General features: G+C 41.1%; 1 protein-coding gene across 1 annotated transcript; it reads right to left on the reverse strand.

Moving 5' to 3' along the window:
• Positions 1-1,510: 1,510 nt before the first annotated feature.
• On the reverse strand, positions 1,511-18,112 carry Ap3m2 (adaptor related protein complex 3 mu 2 subunit). Its single transcript, XM_004633070.2, has 9 exons — positions 17,993-18,112; positions 16,227-16,569; positions 9,123-9,294; positions 7,646-7,783; positions 5,392-5,477; positions 5,002-5,135; positions 3,215-3,422; positions 2,766-2,910; positions 1,511-1,681 (listed from the first exon to the last, which is right to left on the reverse strand). The coding sequence occupies exons 2-9, from the start codon at positions 16,497-16,499 to the stop codon at positions 1,581-1,583; spliced, it is 1,257 nt and encodes a 418-aa protein (XP_004633127.1). The 5' UTR covers positions 16,500-16,569; positions 17,993-18,112; the 3' UTR covers positions 1,511-1,580.
• Positions 18,113-18,777: the final 665 nt, after the last annotated feature.

The raw sequence follows: 18,777 nt of genomic DNA on the forward strand, positions 1-18,777 counted from the left end.
AAAAAAAATAAGTATTGGGAAATGGGGCTTCAGAGACAAGTTCTACATTTTGGAGAACACAGTTCTTCCCTTTTTTCCATGCACAATATAGAGCACAGATTCACTCCCTCAGCTATAATTCAAAAATAATTAAAGCCCCAAACCTGTCTTTTACCTAAATATTAAAATGGGTAATTAAAACATGGGTGCAGAATAAAAATTAGCCATTCAGAAAGCCTTAAGTAGTCCTTAAATTGTCCTGCTTCTGTCACTGACTTGGTTACATACCATCAATATTGCCTGTCTTCTTACAGAATTAATTGTATTCAAAAATTTTAAGGGACTTGTCTTAAAAGTAGACCGATAAAAGTTACCATTAGCAGATATATTACAGACGAGAGTACGGAACATGAGACTGAGGAAACAACTTTACCATGAAGCTTTAACAGCCTCTCAGGCCCTCACTAGCCAGTAGTCTTTTTATTCAGGGCTGCTGATGGAGAAGCTTCAGGCAGGAAAGCTTAAGATCCAGTACCACAGGCACAGACATGGTACGCATATGAGTATGGGGATCACTGAGTTACAGTTGTGGACTCCCTTTCTGGGGAAGGAGCTGCCATCTCCACTCCAATGCTGACTCGTGAAATCTGGCTGCACTGAAACTCTCCTATGCTTTAGGAAATTCTGAAGAAGGATCAGGTAACCAGAAAAGGCTAGCGAATTCTGCCGAGTGATGTGAGTACAACTGTTTTGGCAAGAAGTTGGATCACCTCACAGAAGATAACAGCCTAAGTATTAAAGGCAAGCAACAGTTAGAACCTGAAAGGGAAAATCTTATTCTATTGGAGTTTCCAGGGCAAGAATGGACTTGGGTGTAAGAAGGCTCTATTCATTTCCAGAAGTACAAAGGATTTTTCTATATTAAAGGGATCAGAAAAAACCAACTCAACTCTACTATTCCCAAACCTCCTTACAGAGAACTGATCACTTTTCTTGGCCCATCTTTCTTACAACTCTTCCTTAATATTATTTCCCCTTCCTCCTTCATAGAACACACACACACACACACACACACACACACACACACACACACACACGACATTGAACCCAGAGTCTGCTAGGCAAAGACTTTACCATACAGTACAACCTCAGCCCATTTTCTTCAACATTCATTTTTTACTTTATCTTTTCCTTTCCCTTCCCCCTTTCCTTTTTCTTCTTTCTTGTTTATCTTTCTACCTTAAAAAGAATCAATAAAGAAATCTTTCACTGGCTTTAGATAATTAAAGCCAAGCAAGCAACAAATGCTTATCATTTTCCACAGGAGCCACGTTAAGAGCAGTTAAACATGGTGGTACCACCGGTCTTCAGCACACACCTCCTTCAGACTAAGCTGGCACTCACTGTGTTTCAGTTTAGTCCCATTTTCCCTGGTAACCCTTTTCTCCCTTCATGAATTCCATGGCACTCAAGGCTAAGGAAAAAAGGGAGCTGGTGAGTCCTGGGGGGACTGACCTAAGAGACAGGCTGATTTTTTTTACTTTTAGACAAGTAAGAAATGAAAAAGTGTTCATGGTTGTTCCTTCTACAAAACTCTCCCTTCAGGTTCGAACTTGGAATTTTCCAGCTTTGGTCATGTATTTTATACCCTTAAAGGGTTTGTATTTTTCTCCATACATATCCAGACGATTCACTTTGAGTCCTGGAGAGGAGGAAGGAAGGAAAGATAAAATAATGGGAATTATTCAGGATAACTATGTCTCATTACTACTTACATTCATTTAATTCAGTTTGTACAACAGAAATTTCTGAAAAAATAAACCACTTCCATGAAGCTGACAGATTCTTCACTCTGAGCAGATATGCTGACAACAAGAAATTGCTTCAACCGTAAGTTATCCTATGAGAAGATCTCTTGCTAAAGTGGAAAGGATAGAAAATTATTTGCAGTCTTAAATGACAGGAAGAAAAAAATAAGATGACATTATGTTTTTCTGAAGTTACTGGACTTAGTAAATAAATTAGTAAGAACAAAATTAATGAATTATAATGCAATAAATTATAACTAAATGAGAATGAATTAATCAATGAGAATGAGTTCTCACTGTAATGAGCAAAAAATTGATGCTATATATAGCTTTATAGTTTATTAAATGCTTTAAAATAAAAGCTTATAATTTAACTTAATTCTAATCACTTAAATGAGGTTTTTTAGTAAAGAAAAACAGGAACATTATAAAAACTTAAAATCATTTCCTTTCCACTTCATGGGGTTGTAAAATAATAAAATACAAGAGCTAAAGAGTGCTTTGCATATAATAAATACCCAGTAAATGGCAAGTTATGATCATTATCATCCTAAAGAAGGTGCAGACCAGAGAGCCTAGGCTGCATAGGTCCAATGGTTCCACAGTGATACTCAACATAAACAAAAGTCTTTTGTAACTTTTTCAATTACTAGCTAAGGATGCAGGAGCACTCATCTATTGAAGACTTCAGGAAACTCCAATCAACAATGGTAACACGACAGAAAAGCAGCCCACAAACACTGCTGGCTACCAATGGCATTTCTTTTGCAGGTGTGTCTTAGACACTCAGGTCAACTTATAAGTAAGGACCTTAAACTTCCCCCAGAAGTATGTTGGAAAAGACTTCCTTAAGATACACATCAGGTAACAAAACCACATCTTAAAAGTAGGGAGGAAGGCCTCCCTCCTAATGCCCACACCATATGAGAGAAAGCCACGTCCATTCCCAGATAGCCACCCAAGGTATGGGTCACTCACCGGAAATGGCCAGCTGCTGGATCTTAAACTGCAGGTTAATTGTGGGGTTTTCATCTGGCTTGGAAGCTCCAGCCTGTAGACTCATGGTCCCCTTCAAACTTGGTAGCTTTTGAGGATTTATTTTTCCCACATCCCAAGACAGCATCTTTAAAAAGAAAAACAAAAATTTTTTTTAAAAAGTGGTCTAATTTATAGTGAAAAAAATGAAGTAAACATTATGTTCCTTAATTCCAATCACTTCATTGGAGGTAGCGGAGCTCTAACCCGAGGTCTTCTGTTCAAGGAATCATAAGCTGCCTTTGAGGTGTTTTTCAATAGAGTCCTATTTGTCACCAAAAGTTATTTCAAAGGAGAAACTGTCTCTTTGTTAACCTTGCCTTCTAAACAAGGTCTCAAGTCTACCTGCAGATATACTCATGTAATTCAAAATATCCTGTTTCTCCCCCTACCTTTGTCACTGGGTCAAATGTATGCGTCCCCTGGGATGGAGTGAGGCTCATGTTCAGGACTCCTCTGGGCATCTGGCTGAGGACAGTCACTCCCTCTATGGTCTTCCCCATCGTTTGCTTCGGCCCCACTGTTATCTCAAAGCGTCCAAGCGAATTACTGCCCCGGAAACTGATACTGTGTTTCACATACACTGGAATTGCAACCAGACTAGAAAAGAGAGACAGAGTCTACTTCACAAATGTGCTGGAAAAATTATTTCCTCTCTTTATATTATTTTCTTTCTTTCCTTCCTTCCTTTTCTTTTTTCCCAGTTTTTTCTCCCTTATCTATGTCCTTATTCCTTTTCTTAAAAATATAAAAAAAGCAGTCATAACTCTTGAAATATTAAGATGCTATCTAGTAAATAAACTAAGGGGTTTTTTTTCCTTTTTTTTTTTTTTTTTTTTGGTATTGGGGATTGAACTCAGGACTCTGTGTTTGCCAGGCAGGTGTTTATGCTACTGAGCTATCTTCCAGCCCTAATTTTTCTGTTGACTCTGAAAAATATTAGCAAAATCAAATCAAAGAGCACACCAAGGGTACTATATGCAAAAAGAATAATAATCAAAAATGGAGTCATTATGTTTCTATGCTTTGTGAAATATAACCAGTCATTTTTTATATTGTGGAGAGTAACACTCATACCTCAGAACTTTTTAATAATTTCTTTTTTTTTAATGTATTTCATCCAGGGTCTGCAGGGTCTCACTATGTAGATCTGACTCATAGCGATTCTTCTGTTTTCCTCGCCTCCCAAATGCTGGGATTAGAGGTGTGCCACCACACCCAGTCTCAACTGCTGTCTCAGTGTGCCCCGGAGGCTCCAACAGAATGGCACTTAATTTCTTGAGGGTGTTTTTATCTGACTTCACAGGAACCTCACAAAATCCAAGAGGTACAGTTGTGATTTGAAAGGAGAGGAAACAGAGAAACCACAGAATAATTCCAAAATAATAATAAATGTTCTTGGCATTTGCTAAGTAATTCTGGTGTGCCAGTTGCCATGCTGAATGCCTTTGGCCTGTACTACTGACCTCACGTAACCTCCCAATAAGTATAAAGTGTTAAGTGCACAACGGCTGGGTAGATGAACATTGAAGTCTTTATATTTAACCGATGTTACATACCTTGCCTAAGGTCACATACTCCATGTACTATTCTCAAGGTGGAGTTAAAGCCCAAACAGTCTGATTTCAGGGCCTCTGACCTCAAGCACCCAAATATTTCCCTAAATGACTGATTCCAAATCACACAGGAAGGTCCTGGCAGCTGTGAGGTCTCAAGATATCTTCAATGCATACCTTTGGCACAATACTGCTTCCAAAGCTTTTTCTACTCCAAACTGAAGAGAATATTCAGGACTATTTACTGTTTCACAGCATGATTTAGAGTGTTTTGGGGAGCCAGGATATTGAATATAGTTATGCTGAGTTTCTAATTTAGGAGAAAAAAATGTTCTTCTTTGGACACGATAACAAAAGTAACTGCAGCAAACTTAATGAACCCTTACTTCATGTGAAGGACTACTTATATTCTCACACCTAATCCTCATAAAAAGGTAATTTCATTATTTTCAGATAAGAAAACACAGAATAGGGAAGCAACTCCCCCGAGGTGACAGTTAATAACTACTGGAGCTGGGACTTGAGGCCAGGCAACTCTAGAGCCTAATTTGTAATCACTACAAATCCTGTTTTCACATAAATGTATAGACACAGTTCCTATCTGAGTGATGAGAGTTGCTTACTTCTGTGCACTGACATGGTAAGAGAGTAGGCGAAAGTTCCCGTCGGGAGGGATGAAGGAGAGGATCCGCTCAGACTCCCAGCGCTTGAAACGAACACAAGGATGGAAGCTGACGTCATCCAGCAGCCTGGGGTTCTGCAGTCACCAGGCAGGAAAGTGAGAAGTCAGATCGACACTGTACTTCTTTTAGGAAAAGCAAGTTAGATGCTATTTTAACCAAAAGATATGTGCACACACAGAGAAATTCTGTACTTGCAGAAAATTCAAACCTGATATTAAGATTTGGTGCTTCCCTAATTATGTCTTCTTACTCTATTCATTCGTACCACTCCATCTTTCGAGAAGCATTTAATTTCCCATCTCAAGAACTCAAGCTCTGCCCAGAATTTACCATGAAGGAAAGCGTAAGGTCTGGCATCCCAGTCAGCTTCACACAGGCATCAATCACCCCCTGGATCTCTGCAGTGATTGTGGAGCCTGAGACAGGAAGGAGACAAAAAGGTCACAGACCACTTCTCTGGTCCTCCCACATAACTTCCTTATTTCTTCCTATCTTTCCTTCCTTTTTTTTCTTCCCCCACCTTCCTTTCCTCCTTCCTTCTGTCTCACCATCAATTCACTTGTATTTGTGTATCCTTTCAAACTTTACCAACTCAGACCAAGTATAAGATGCTATTAGGAAGTAATGGGCACAAAGGTTAACGAGGCAGCTACTAGCCTCAAGTTTTCAATCTAGTAGCAGAATCACACAGAACATCATTACCCTAACCAATGGTGCAGAAAACTCATCAGCAACTGCTCTCCCCTCGGTCACAATGGGCTCCATGCTCTGTCAAATGGATACCTGTGGTCTGTGCCCTGCAGGGCCTAACTGCAGCACCTGTCACCGCTGACCATTCTTCTGTCCCAAATGCTCCTCTCTCCTAACCGCTCCTTACTTTTCTCATTTCCCCAGGTCCCCACCCTTAGTGTCTTTCCAGGCCAAAAGGTGAGTGAATTTGTTATCTGACGCCCTGGACCTGCTCCTACTTTCCGTACTCTCAGGATGGTCCCAGCTATCATGTTGCCTAAGCCAGCAGCACAAATGGATCTTTGACTGTTTCTGTTTCCTCAGTCCCCACATCCTGTCCATTGGTATAAAATAGTCAAATACAAAACTTATAGTTCAGTGAATTTTCAGACATGCATACATCTATGTAAATAGCACCCACATCACGATATGGAAGCTTTTGATTCTCCTGGCATGTCCCTTAATGTCATTCCTCAGTAATGACATCCCCCAAATCCTGACTTCTCGAATCTTAAACTGTGCCTATTTTCAGGCTTCAGATAAAAGTAACCAAACTGTATATAATCTCATACATCTCACTTTTGTGCTCAATACTATGAGATTCATTTATACTGTGGACTCTACAGTATATAGTTCATTCTTTTCACTACTGCACAGTATTTCACTGTCTGTGTACATCAAAATTTAATTAACCTTTTTTTTTTTTTTCTTGTGGAACTGGCTTCTTAAACAGTCCTGAGGCTCAGACTGCTGTGGTTCAATCCCCAGAACTCAAGCCAGCCAAACCTGCCCTCAAGGCATTCTGGGCCAGCCAAAGGGGGGGTCCTTCCTGTAGCACCGGTGACTGAACTCAGGCCCTTGTGCTTGCCAGGCAAGCACTTATTCTACCGAGCTATCTCCCCGGCCCCAACTATCTCCCCAGCCCCATTAACCATTCTGTATTTCTGGTGGATATCTGCTTATCTCCCATTGGACTAATATGCAAAGTTGCTTTGTTGCCTTAATTTTAAGGTCACATCACTTACTCAGTTCAGTCACCCTGAACCACTGTATTAGGACAACTGCACTCATCAGTGATTGCACCTAAATCAATCCCGGTCTTAAAAACTTCTATTCATCCCACTGCAAAGCATACACACGATCATCTGTGCGCACTCTGCTTAGGACAGAGGATGCCTCCTCTGTGCTCACATTTTTTTTTTTTTTTTACCTCCTTTCTGCTTCACCAGAGTTTACCTAAGCCTTCCTGATATGTCTTATTCCTGATCAGCACCCATGAGCCGGTAGGGGCTATGGTGCAACAAGCTTCCAGTTAGCGTGTTGGGTGGGTAAGTTCACTAAGGGGACTCTTCTATGCATTTCTAAGCTCTAAGACTTCTAGTCTTAGAATTTACTTAATTCAGAATAGACAGAAAAGAAGATTCCCTGGCTCTTTTTTTTTTTTTTTTTTCCATAATTTTACTGAGAAACAAATAGCAATGAGACAGTTTCAAACCAAATTGGTAGGACAGTTTCAATACCCTGGCTCTTAATAATTACAATTTTAGTTCTGAAGTTGGAATTGGGAGTCAAATATTTCCAATTAACAAGGAGAAATCTAATCAAGATATTAGTTTGCTACTTCCCTTTTTATTCAAGAAAGTAAAAATTCTATAAAGAAGTAAAAGTATGAGGCAAACACTGGTGTGCATCTTAATATTAAATTTCATTCCTATTATGCAGCACAGCAGCTAGCAAAGTCAGCACTAAATTAAAACGAATGATCCTCAGAGGGGGCTATGTCAGAGACTAGCAAGGGCAATGCGAGAAGGGCACTGCATTTTTCTATCTCTCACAACAACATAGGAGCACCCACCTGACTTATCAATGATGGCATCAATCTCTTCAATCACATCAAAATAGGCTTCATTGTTGGTGTATTTCACGCCCGTCCGTCGCCAAGGCACCACCGACAGCTGTCCCGTGGGAAGCTGGTCACCCACATTGGTGCTTCCTAAAAACGGTGGCATTGGTCCTTGTAGAATCCAATGAGCACTTTAATGCCAGTTCTGTTCTAGTAAATTCTAGTAAGGAGAGAACGTTTCCCTAGAAGGATCTCTGTGCTCACCATTCCTGTGTTATCACATAGAGGAGCATTTTCCCAACTTCTATGTAGGGCAACTTCGTCTATTTTTAAAACTCACTGTTGCCACCTGGTCTGCCTCAAGCAGAGTAAAGGCTTTTAAAAAGTTACCTGAGAAGCAGATATCATAGTGTGGTTTTGAAAGTAACATGAACTTAGTGTCTCAAATATCACAATAGCTTGCAGCTTAAGTAATACATTAATTTTTCTGGAGGATTGTTATTCTACATATTGATATAAGATATTGATGGGTAAAAAACTAATTCTAGTTTGAAAGAGGTTCTCAGGTACATTAATGGTTGGTATGAAGATGTACACATCAACATGATCCAGCTCACACCAATAATGAAGTTTAGGCAAAGAATACAGATTATATCCTTCTATAAGCAGAGGCCTGTAAAAAAGAAAATAAAACAGGGGTCTCCTTAGGTCTTCCAGCTAATCCTGACTAGAAGGAGTTAAAAACAATTTGAGAGATTCCCCTGGGAAGCAAGTCAAAGACAGAGGTAGGGAGGAAAAAAAAGATTGGATAAAAAAAGCTATCACATGGGCCTTAGGACTTGCATCAAGAGACCAGAAAAAGAACTGACAAGCCAGGCACACAGAGAAAGCCAGGTACACAAAAGATACGCCACCCTATTGCCAATAAAATACAGGGAAAACAAAGGAGGTGCTGACTAAGGCGATATGTAGACACATATCACTAATGTATACATATATAAACATGTATACTCACTCTAGAGTCACTATGTTGCACACTCTAGGCTCATTAGAGAGTACAACAAATATCCACACACCCCTTACTAATGCTAAGCTAACCAAGACTAAGCCCCCCCAGAACAACCAGCCACTCACCCCAAAGCGGACGCCTCAAAGGTTAGGTCAAGGACAAGTAAACAGACAGGAAAAAGCTCCACACACACCACTGGAAGAAATGGCATTGGGCAGAAGGGACCTGGAAGCCAATACAGTTATGGCAGCTTCCAGGTGGAAGGGAGTCATGTAACCCTTATAAAAACAGCCGTGAACAAAGGGCCCACCCATGAATACTTTATCTTGCCACTGAGAACAGGATATGTTCTACACAAAAGATGTATGTAACTTTTGATGAGACATAGAGACCATAAAGAGCAAAATCACTCCACATGACATATGCTCAAATAAGGCCACATCGAGGAGGCAGGCAGCCACTGTGGTCCACAAACCATACCTGTGATGGTGTTGACAACTGTCCGAAGGATCGTGGGAGGCTTGATCAGTTCTTTGAGGATGTTTGACTCAGTAGCCAAGGGAAACCCATTGTCAAGCATTTCTTCCAGGACCTCATAAACCACAACCACATTGTCTTTGATCACTGGCTCTGAACATACTCCAAAATAATCCTGATGAAGATAGAACATAAATATTTATCACCAGAACCTGTAAAAAAAAAAAAAAAAAAAAAAAAAGTATGTTCCTATAGAGTACGGGTCTGCCCCACATCTACATGGTATTTTTTAGTCACTCTCATTCAGTGAGGGAACAGAACAGAGTCAGGTTTTTCTGGGCCACCTTGTACCAGTGCCGGGTATTAATTATTAGGAGCTTCAAGCAGGAGGATATCAACTAGCCTCCTCAGTTAATTTCCTAAACTTGATGAAATACACATAATACAAAATTCAATCTAGGTTATCTGTTCTTAGGAACAAGACTTTAAAAGAATAACGTACAATTGTAACAGTAGATACGACACAGAATTGTAAAATCTTTTTTTTTTTTTTTTTGTGGAACCGGGGATTGAACTCAGGCCCTTTCGCTTGTCAGGAAAGCGCTTATTCCACTGAGCCATCCCCCTGGCCCACTGTAAAATCTTTTTAATCCCTCCTCTTGTGCTTTTTCCTAACACTCATGCAGCAAGTTAGAGATGAGGGACAATTAAATGACAGGTGATGAGCCAGCAGGGCAGAAAAGTGCTTTGCGTCTTCCCCCATGCTAGGATTCTAAGAATACTTTGTCCTTTTACCACTGAAGCTAACATAGCTAAGCACGGTAGCACACGCCTGCAGTTCCAGCACTTGGGAGGCTGAGGCAGGAGGATGACTTAAGCTCAGGAGTTTCCAGGACAGCATGATAACAAAAATGAACATGGGCAATCCCTCAGCACAGACAACCCCATCTCAAGCTAAAAAGAATAAAAGAGATAAATTTAAATACTGAATTATCTGGGTTTGGGAAAAGCACTGAATACTACAATCACAAGACCTGGATTATAATCTCAATTATCACTTACTGGATTTGGTTTTATTTTGTTGGTGCCAGGAATGGAAACCTGCACATGCTAAGCACATGCTTTACCACTGAGCCACACTTCCCCACCTGTCACTACTGGATTAAGTCATGTTAATATGGGTCTTGATTGCTTTAATCAAGATAACATCATTTGGATGTAGAAGGAAGTTGTAAGTACTCAATAGAACTGCTTACATGAGGCCGGTCAATGCAGGCCCTGCCCCTGGGGCATGCTGAGACAGCAACTGAGACTGGGCATAATGGTACACGCCTGTAATCCCAGCACATGTGAGACTGTAAATAGGTGGATCACTACGAGTCCAATCTAGTAGTGAGACACTGAACACCCTGTAAGCCCTTCTCAAAATAAAAACAAAAAAACAACTGTATACATGATGAAGCAAGTGAAAATGCTTTGTACAGTATAAAGCTCCACATGAAGGGAATGGATGTCAATGATTTAGGAAGAAATGTCTGTTGTTAGCAAGCCCTTCTTTTTTATAGTCTCTGAGATGGACATGTGACCCTTCCCAACTTTACCCAATGAAGGGATATTACCCTTCTGAGAAGTCATATCCTTCTCATGGAGAGCTCTGATCCAAGTTCTTTCTTTTGCTAAACTGAAATCTGTACAAATTCCCTATAATAGTGATCGTTATATATAACGAAAATTTACCAAAAAATTGAATTACAAAAAATAAGGCTAAATAAAACACCATGCACGATATTAAATGACAAGTGACAGGTTATGAGATTATATCGACAGAGCCGGATTTAAAATACATAAAAACCCCTATAAACTATCACATATATTGGAATATAACCTTAAATGACTAAATTCTTCTATATCAGTATGAACAAGAAAAACATTTCCACTACAAAAAAGGTCAATGGACATGGAAAAGTAATTCACTACAGACAGAATAATCAGTAAACATTTGAACAGGTTTTGACCTCTCTAGTAAAAACAATGTACAGATAACAAAATGTCAACAAACTGTCAAACTGATTTCTAAGTTATTTACAATACAGTTGTACAGTGCGCAGAAACTGCTACTGAAACAAAAACTGGTGTTCACATTTTGAGGGCAGCTTGACACAAGGCATGAAAGTCCCTACAATGTACATACTCCCTGACCCAGTATTCCCATTTTTAGTACTGAAAAGAATATTCACAAAGATCTAAACAGAAAGAGTATCACCGGACGCATTAGAGCACACCTGCAACGCCAGCACTCTAGAGACTGAGGCAGAACTAAAAATTTGAGCCCAACTTGGGAGACTTAGCAAGACCCTGCCTCAAAATAAAAAAAAGGGGGGCGGCTGGAGATATGGCTTGCTGGGAGAGTAATCTTGGGTTGAATCCTCAGTGCCACAAAATAAATAAACAACGTTCGTAGCTGGACACAGTGTGGTGCCTACAGTCCCAGGTACTCGGGGGGTGGAGGTGGGATTGAATTGTGAATTCAAATTGTGGGTAATTCAGCCAAATTTTGTCTCAAAATAAATAAAAGCATAAGAATGTTAATTTCTTGTTATCTAAAACAAAAAAGGGCTGAGAGATAGCTCAGCAGTGTAAGCGCCTGCCTGGCAAGCACAAGGACCCAGGTTCGATCCCTGGTACCTCATGCTGTTCCAGCCCGTGTCTAGTAGGCCACTGAAACCAGGCATGGTAGTGCACACCAGTAATCCCAGCTCTGGGGAGGCTGAAAGAAGAGGATCACTATAAGTCCAAGCTCTGTAGTGAGAGCTTTTACCAAATAAATAAATAAAAGATTAAAACAAAAAACACAAAAAAGCACCCTAAGAATGAAATAAATATGAATGCCCATTTTGTATCTATGTATTCAAAATGGTTAGGATAGATATATAGTTACATTCTCTTAATGAATAGAGGGATTTGTTCTAATAGTGTTTGTAAATAGGATATCATGTCTGCATCTTGTACAGCAAATAACCACCAGGAAGAGAGCATGCAATGTGTTAATTATTGAAACTGTCCTACCAATTTGATTATTGAAATGTGTTAATTATTGAAACTGTCTCATTGCTATTTTTTCTCAATAAAATTATGGAAATAAATAAATAAATAAATATTATAGGTGTGTAAAAAAAAGAATGAAATAAATAAATAACTGTAGTTTTTAACGTGGAAAGAAACTACAGAGGCATTGAAGATGATACAGAATATCATATGCTCATAAAATATTTTTAAAATATGAATTTAAAAATGTGAGTTTTGCTTACAAATATTCTATCACTCTCTCTAGAAATGGTAAGCAATATATACAACTGGGGGGGGGGGGGCTGCCCATTAGCTCAGGTGTTTCAGTGCCTGCTGGAACAAAGCAGTCAGGCTCAGGATGCTGTGGTTTGATTCCCTCATCCTCAAGCCAAACCAGACCTGCCCTGAAGGTATCCTAAGTGGCCAAAAAAACAAACAAAACAAAACAAAACAAAACAAACAAACAAACAAAAAACAACTAGGGCTGGCGAGATAGCTCAGTGGACTAATCACTTGCTTAGGCAAGCACAGGGACTAAGGTTCGATCCCAGGCACCACATGCCACACCAGCCCTGTACCTGGGCATGCTGAGCGGGTCACTGAGTCTAGGCTGGGTGGTGCACACCTGTAATCTCAGCACTGGAGAGCCTGAAAACAGCAGGATCACTGAGTCCAAGCTGTGTAGTGAGACCCTGTACCAAATACATTATTTAAAAAAAAAGGAGTATACACAGCAGCACATGCAAAGAGTGGGCTTAACGTGCTCCCACCAGCTTGAACCCCAGATGCACGACTGCCCCATTGGGCAGCACAGACAGTGGCACTGGTGGTACAAACCTTGCAGTGCAGCTGTCACATGTGCCACCAGTAACAAGCAGTCACATCAGTGCCCAGCAGCAAGACATACTAATGGCAGCCTCGTTATGAACATGTTCAAAGACTTTTGTGTTTCTGTATATTTCTGAAGTTTCTGTAATAATCATGTCTTCTGTAATTAGAGGGGGCTGGGAGATAGCTCGGGGGGCTGGGGAGATAGCTCAGTAGAATAAGCACTTCCCTGGCAAGTGCAAGGGCCTGAGTTCAATCCCCAGTTTAAAAAAAAAAAAAAGATTCTTGCCCTTTAATAAGGGCTGCTGCTTCAAAACCATACTTAAAATTGTAATTAGAAAAAAAGCATTGATAGAATACTTCTATGTGAAAAAATATTGTAAAGAATACTTTTTTCTTGGTGGTGCTAGGGATGGAACCCTCAGCCTTACACATTTAGGGTAAGTGCTCTGCTTCCTAACTGTCTTACAGAGCAAGTTTACACATTTGCCCTGTCATTATCTAAAATGTATCTGAGATAAACTTTTACCTTTTTTTCTTTTTCAGGGACAAACTCTCACTACTCATACTATAGAATAGTTTTCAGATCATGTCACTACTTTATAATTATTTTTTTTTTATTTATTTGGCACCTGGGATTGAACTCAGGACCTTGTGCTTGCAAGGCAGGCACTTATGCTGCTGAGCTATCTACCCAGCCCTGAAATTTCTTTTGACATGCACAGTTAAAAAGATTGTGCTCACTTCAGCAGCACATATATCATACTGAAAAGACTCATACTATGTGATCTAAACTGTATCAGATGTCAATTACCAGTGAAATTGTAGCATCCAAATCGCTTAGTAATTAGATATATGTTCCAAAAACAAAAAATGATGATTCCTTCTCAAGAATGATTTTATTTTAAAAATTGAACACTTCATCAGATTGTACAAACCAGATGTAACATAACATAAACAGCTAAAAAAAAAGAGCTGCAAAATGTCAAAGTGCTATGTCACAACTGCTTGCAATTCTTTAGCTGGGTCCCTTTCATCATATTCTAGTACTAGAAAAATAATACTGCTGGAGAGGCTGAACAACAATTTTAAAAAAGTACTGAAATAAGGATTGTACATTTATTTTTAAGAACTGCTTCAAAAATGACAAGGTCTGAAGCCCCAGGCTTTCAAAACAACTGTACCGTTTCCCCAAGTTCCACAGTGGTTTCAAATGGCTTAAACAACTCTCCCATTACCTGGTCTCTAACAGTTACATAACAGTGGTATGGCGAGATGAGGCATGTGCAGCTTCACCAATGATACTGTTGATTCAGAAATCATATACACAATACCCTATAGGAGTGGTTTAAAATCATGGTTTCTTCTATTTCTACTTCCTTCACAGAATGAGGCCTGTAGCACTTCTGCTTTTGTTTGGTTGTTTTTTAAAATAACACTAGGATTACCCCCAGGTCTCAATCATGCTAGGCAGCACCCTATCACGGAGCTACACATATCTGCACTATGTAAAGAAGCTACATACTACATGAAAATTAGAATCACAGAATACTACTATCAAAGTACTTATAGGAACATAACTTATAAAACAGTTCAATTCTCTTGAGAATAAAAGCAGCACTAGACATGTGATACAGAGATGACTACAAATGAAAGAACTTGATTTGCTTTTAAATTTTTGTGTTCTCATTCTCTTCTCCAATTCCACAAGTCCCACACGTGATTAACTCCAGACTTCACATGACATAGAAGTTAAACCAAAGGGCCTTTGCTTCTAAGTTATGCAAACAACCACAGCCTAAGTTGTGTAATTCTATTGGAGGGGAGCTATTGTGTGAATCCAGTGAGAAGCGTAAAGTCCTGTGGTATGATCGGGACTCATGTCCTGGGATAACTTACCTGCCCTCTACACCAGGCCCCCAGAATATCTTCAAATATAATAACTCTACCCCACAAGTATGTCATGATTCTTAGAGGCACAGAATATTTCCTAATCTTACATTTGTAACAAAAGTTCATCACTAGCACTCACATGCTATGGATAATCATCTTAAACCAAAGGTAAAAAAAGGGTTCAGGGACTGGGGAGATAGCTTAGTGGAATAAGTGCTTGCCTTGCATGCACAGGTCCTGAGTTCAATCCAGGGAACCACAAAAAAAAAAAAAAAAAAAAAAAAAAAAAGCTCATACTTAGACAGTTAAAATAAGTATTTGGATTTTTCTACTTCTTCTAAAACTGTACATCTATTGCTTTTTTAAAATTTTTTTTAAATTTATTTATTTATTTATTTATTTATTTTATTTGTGTGGCCAGCTCAGCCCACCAGGGGGCGGGGCTGGCTGGCATGTAGTGCTGGGCGATTGTTCTAAGCTTTGCTAAGCTTGTTCTAAGTAGGTGCTTTAGACCACTGAGCCATCTCACCAGCCCCTATCTATTGCTTTTTGATATAACTTAGAGCAACATTTAACAGTGATTTAGGATCAAGACTAATCTGTGAGAAAACTGTAGAATCAGAACGAAAAATACTATATAATTTACATGGTCAATTCAAGGGTAGATTTATCATGCCAGAGATTTATCATGCAAGAGATTCAAAAATACCCATTTTGTTATTATGGATGCAGCCAGTTCAACAAAGAAATAAGATCCAAGAGTAGTGATGTATGCCTGTAATCCCAGTACTCTGGGAGGCTGAAGCAAGATTACAAATTGAAACCCACCATCTGGGTGATGTAATAAAATCCTGTTTCAAAAAAAAGGTCTGAGGATATAGCTGGGTGCAAAGACTCCAGGTTCAAGCTCTAGTAAAAAACTTAAAAATAGGGTTGACCAAATAGCTCAGTGGATTAAAGCACCTGCTTAGGTGGACAGAGCAGCCTGCCGGGTTTGATCCTGGAGGGCCACGCTAGTCCCGCCCCCCAGGGCATGCTGAGTGTGGTGGCACACACCTGTAATCCCAGCTCTAGGGAGGCTGAACACTGGCAGATCACTACAAGTCTGATATACCTAGTGAGACCCTATAGACCCTGAACTAAATACAAAAATAAATAAATAAATAAAAGAGAGAAAGAAGAATTTTAGATGGGCAAGGAAGTAGGCAATATCAGTTTGGATTTCTTAAACACTGTCCTATCTTGAGATTGAATACAACAGAAACAGGACTACACAGATACTTCACAGTTTGCACACATGAACCATCCACACTCACAAACCTGAAATGTGTCCACTACTCGGTGGAGGAACTCAATGACAAACAGGGGTGGGACCTCCGTTTGAATCACTGCCACAAAAAAAATCTTGTGGCGGTAAACACTCAAAAGGTAGTGGTGAGGGGTAGGAATAACTGGAGGGACGTTTTCTGCCTCAGTAGCTCTCTCCTGTGCCTCAAAAAAGTAATCACAAACAGAACGGCTGACAACACTCTTCCAGTGTTTCTCCAGGAAAATGTCTCCAGAGGAGTTGATCAGGAAGAGACTGTGGATCATGATGGAGATATCAAGGGAGAGGAAAACCTTTTCCAGTCCAAAAGCCTTTGGATTTGGCAAAACTTCACCCCTAAAAACAAAAAAAAGTTATATTCAGTTCCAACCAATTATAACCCCATCCTCATCTTTTCCTGCATTCTCAGACTTATCCACCCTGAAGTTTTCTCCCCATGAATTCCAAAGGGTGATTATCAGCCATTTCACTGTCATTCAACCATATACTCCCAGTTATTTTTTTTCTTGATGCATATATTACATTTTCAGCCCCTATTTCCAGTTATCTTAACTACTGCCTGACTTATATCCATTTAAAAGACCACTTAATCTTTAGATAGCTATTTTCTCTTCAACTAGACTGGAAATTCCTTGAAGAAAAGGACGATACCTTCTTGTTGCTACATGGACAACACCTCCTTGCAAACAGAGGGGCAGGAAGGCTTCAAAGAATACTGGTGACTTCGACATAATGTCCTGGCCACAATGCACATATGCAAGAAATGTTCCTACTGTACACTAGGAACTGGGACTATAACTTGGTCTAAGCTGGAAGAAAGCCAGCGTAGCATGTGTGATGCCTCACTGGCTCAATCCCCAGGATCTATCCCCCTCTCCAATAAATAGAGTAGCAAATGGGGCAGTGAGGGATTGAATGGCTGGAACTGAGATGTGTGTTGTCATATACACACCACTTGTATGAAAAAAATAAGAGTTTCAAACATTGTGTTAATAATTTAATAGTTATAAACTTCACATATATTAGGTAAAGTATATTAAAATTAACCTGTTTTATTACTTTACTGGTTACTAGGAAATGTAAAATTACATATGTGGTTTGCTTTCTATTTTTATTGGCCATAGTTGCCCCACGGGATGGAAAGCTGCCAGCACAGTCCTTATTCAGTCAGATCTCACCCCTGAGCACTTATGCAGGGGTAGTTTTTTACAAAAATCCTGGGGGAGAGCTCAGGTCCCCTGAGCAGCAGCATCCCTACTGTGCCCGTGGCTGAGCTAGACCCCAGCTGCGGCTCAGCAACCAAAAGGCTGTGTCTTGGCCCAGGGGTCACGCCGAAGGGCCTGCTGCACCGGAGCCCCCGCGAGCCACGTCTCGCTCCGGCGCGGACTGGGCGGTGGAGAGCGGGCGACTGCTTTGCAGGTCCCACCACACAGGGGAACCTCCAGGGAGAGCGGACTGAGGGGCTTTAAGAGAGGAGCGAGTTCCAGCAAGCTGGGAACAGGGAAGGATCGGCCTGGCTTGCAGGCGCCCACGCGTTGCCATGGCAACCCCGCCCCCCGCCCCGGGCCAGGCGACCGCCACCTCAGCTGCGCCTTCCTCCGGATCTGCGCCGCGCCCGACGCTCTGAGAGTCCCTCCGCCCGGCGCCACCGTGACTCTGCCCACCCACCCCGCCTCCGCTCCCTCCGCCCCCCTCGCCCGTTCAGACCCCCACTGGACCCCGGCCCCACAACCCGGACCCTTGCCGCCGCTCTCCTCACCCGGCCTCTCGCAGAGCCCACTACCCCGCAGCGCCGATAGGCACCGCCTCCCGCGCGGCGACCACCGCCTTGCGCTGATTGGCCAGCAGAGAGCCTCGCGCGGCGCAGCCGGCCGCCTAGGTCTTAGGCAGCTGATTGAGCAGCTGGGAGTCGCTTCTCTCCTCTGATTGGTGGCTCTTCGTGGCTTGCCCTGTTGAGCCCCAGTCCCCTGACTGGCCCTTGTTGGGGGTCCGCTAACCACCGATTGGTGCAGCTCTGTGGCTCCCAGCCCTCATTGGGAGGTGACCACGAGGACTGGATTACAGTCATCCAATCACAAAAGACCCAGGCTTTGCGGCTGCACCTGGAAGGGATGCGGAGGAGGGGATACTGTGGAGGGGGAGGAGTGATTTCCAGGGCACAGTATGTTTAATACCGCATCATGAGTAATAAATCGTGAGCAGTAATTATCCTCCATTAGAGCTCTGCGTTTAGAAATAGACGTGCCTTGTTATTTGGGTAAAGTAAATGTGATTGTCCTGCCTGACCTTGGACACAATATCTCTCCTTTCAGAATCTCATTTCCCTGACGGGAAAATGATTGGGTTGGGTTGGTTTAGGTGTGTTAAAGCAAAACAAAACAAACAAACAAACAATTAGTATATATTTGCAACACATGGATGAATTGTATTTGTCTCTGTATATATGGCGTCTTCGTGCTTTTTACTCCCTCCTCCAGGTTTCCTTCCCATCTCCGCAAGGTCTACCTCCCTTGTTTTCTGTCTCCCCTCTTTTATTTTGTTCAT

This window comes from Octodon degus, unplaced genomic scaffold, assembly GCF_000260255.1.
Source record: "Octodon degus isolate 3935 unplaced genomic scaffold, OctDeg1.0 scaffold00051, whole genome shotgun sequence".
In the NCBI taxonomy this organism is placed as follows: domain Eukaryota; kingdom Metazoa; phylum Chordata; class Mammalia; order Rodentia; family Octodontidae; genus Octodon; species Octodon degus.

What these genes read in the sequence shown, in the direction of transcription:
- Ap3m2 (XM_004633070.2), bottom strand. Translation starts at nt 16,499, where the DNA reads ATGATCCACAGTCTCTTCCTGATCAACTCCTCTGGAGACATTTTCCTG. An exon ending in GAGTAGTGGACACATTTCAG is followed by an intron (nt 9,295 to 16,226) that starts GTTTGTGAGTGT and finishes TATCTTCATCAG; the next exon opens with GATTATTTTGGAGTATGTTC. An exon ending in TGCCATCATTGATAAGTCAG is followed by an intron (nt 5,478 to 7,645) that starts GTGGGTGCTCCT and finishes TTCCTGTCTCAG; the next exon opens with GCTCCACAATCACTGCAGAG.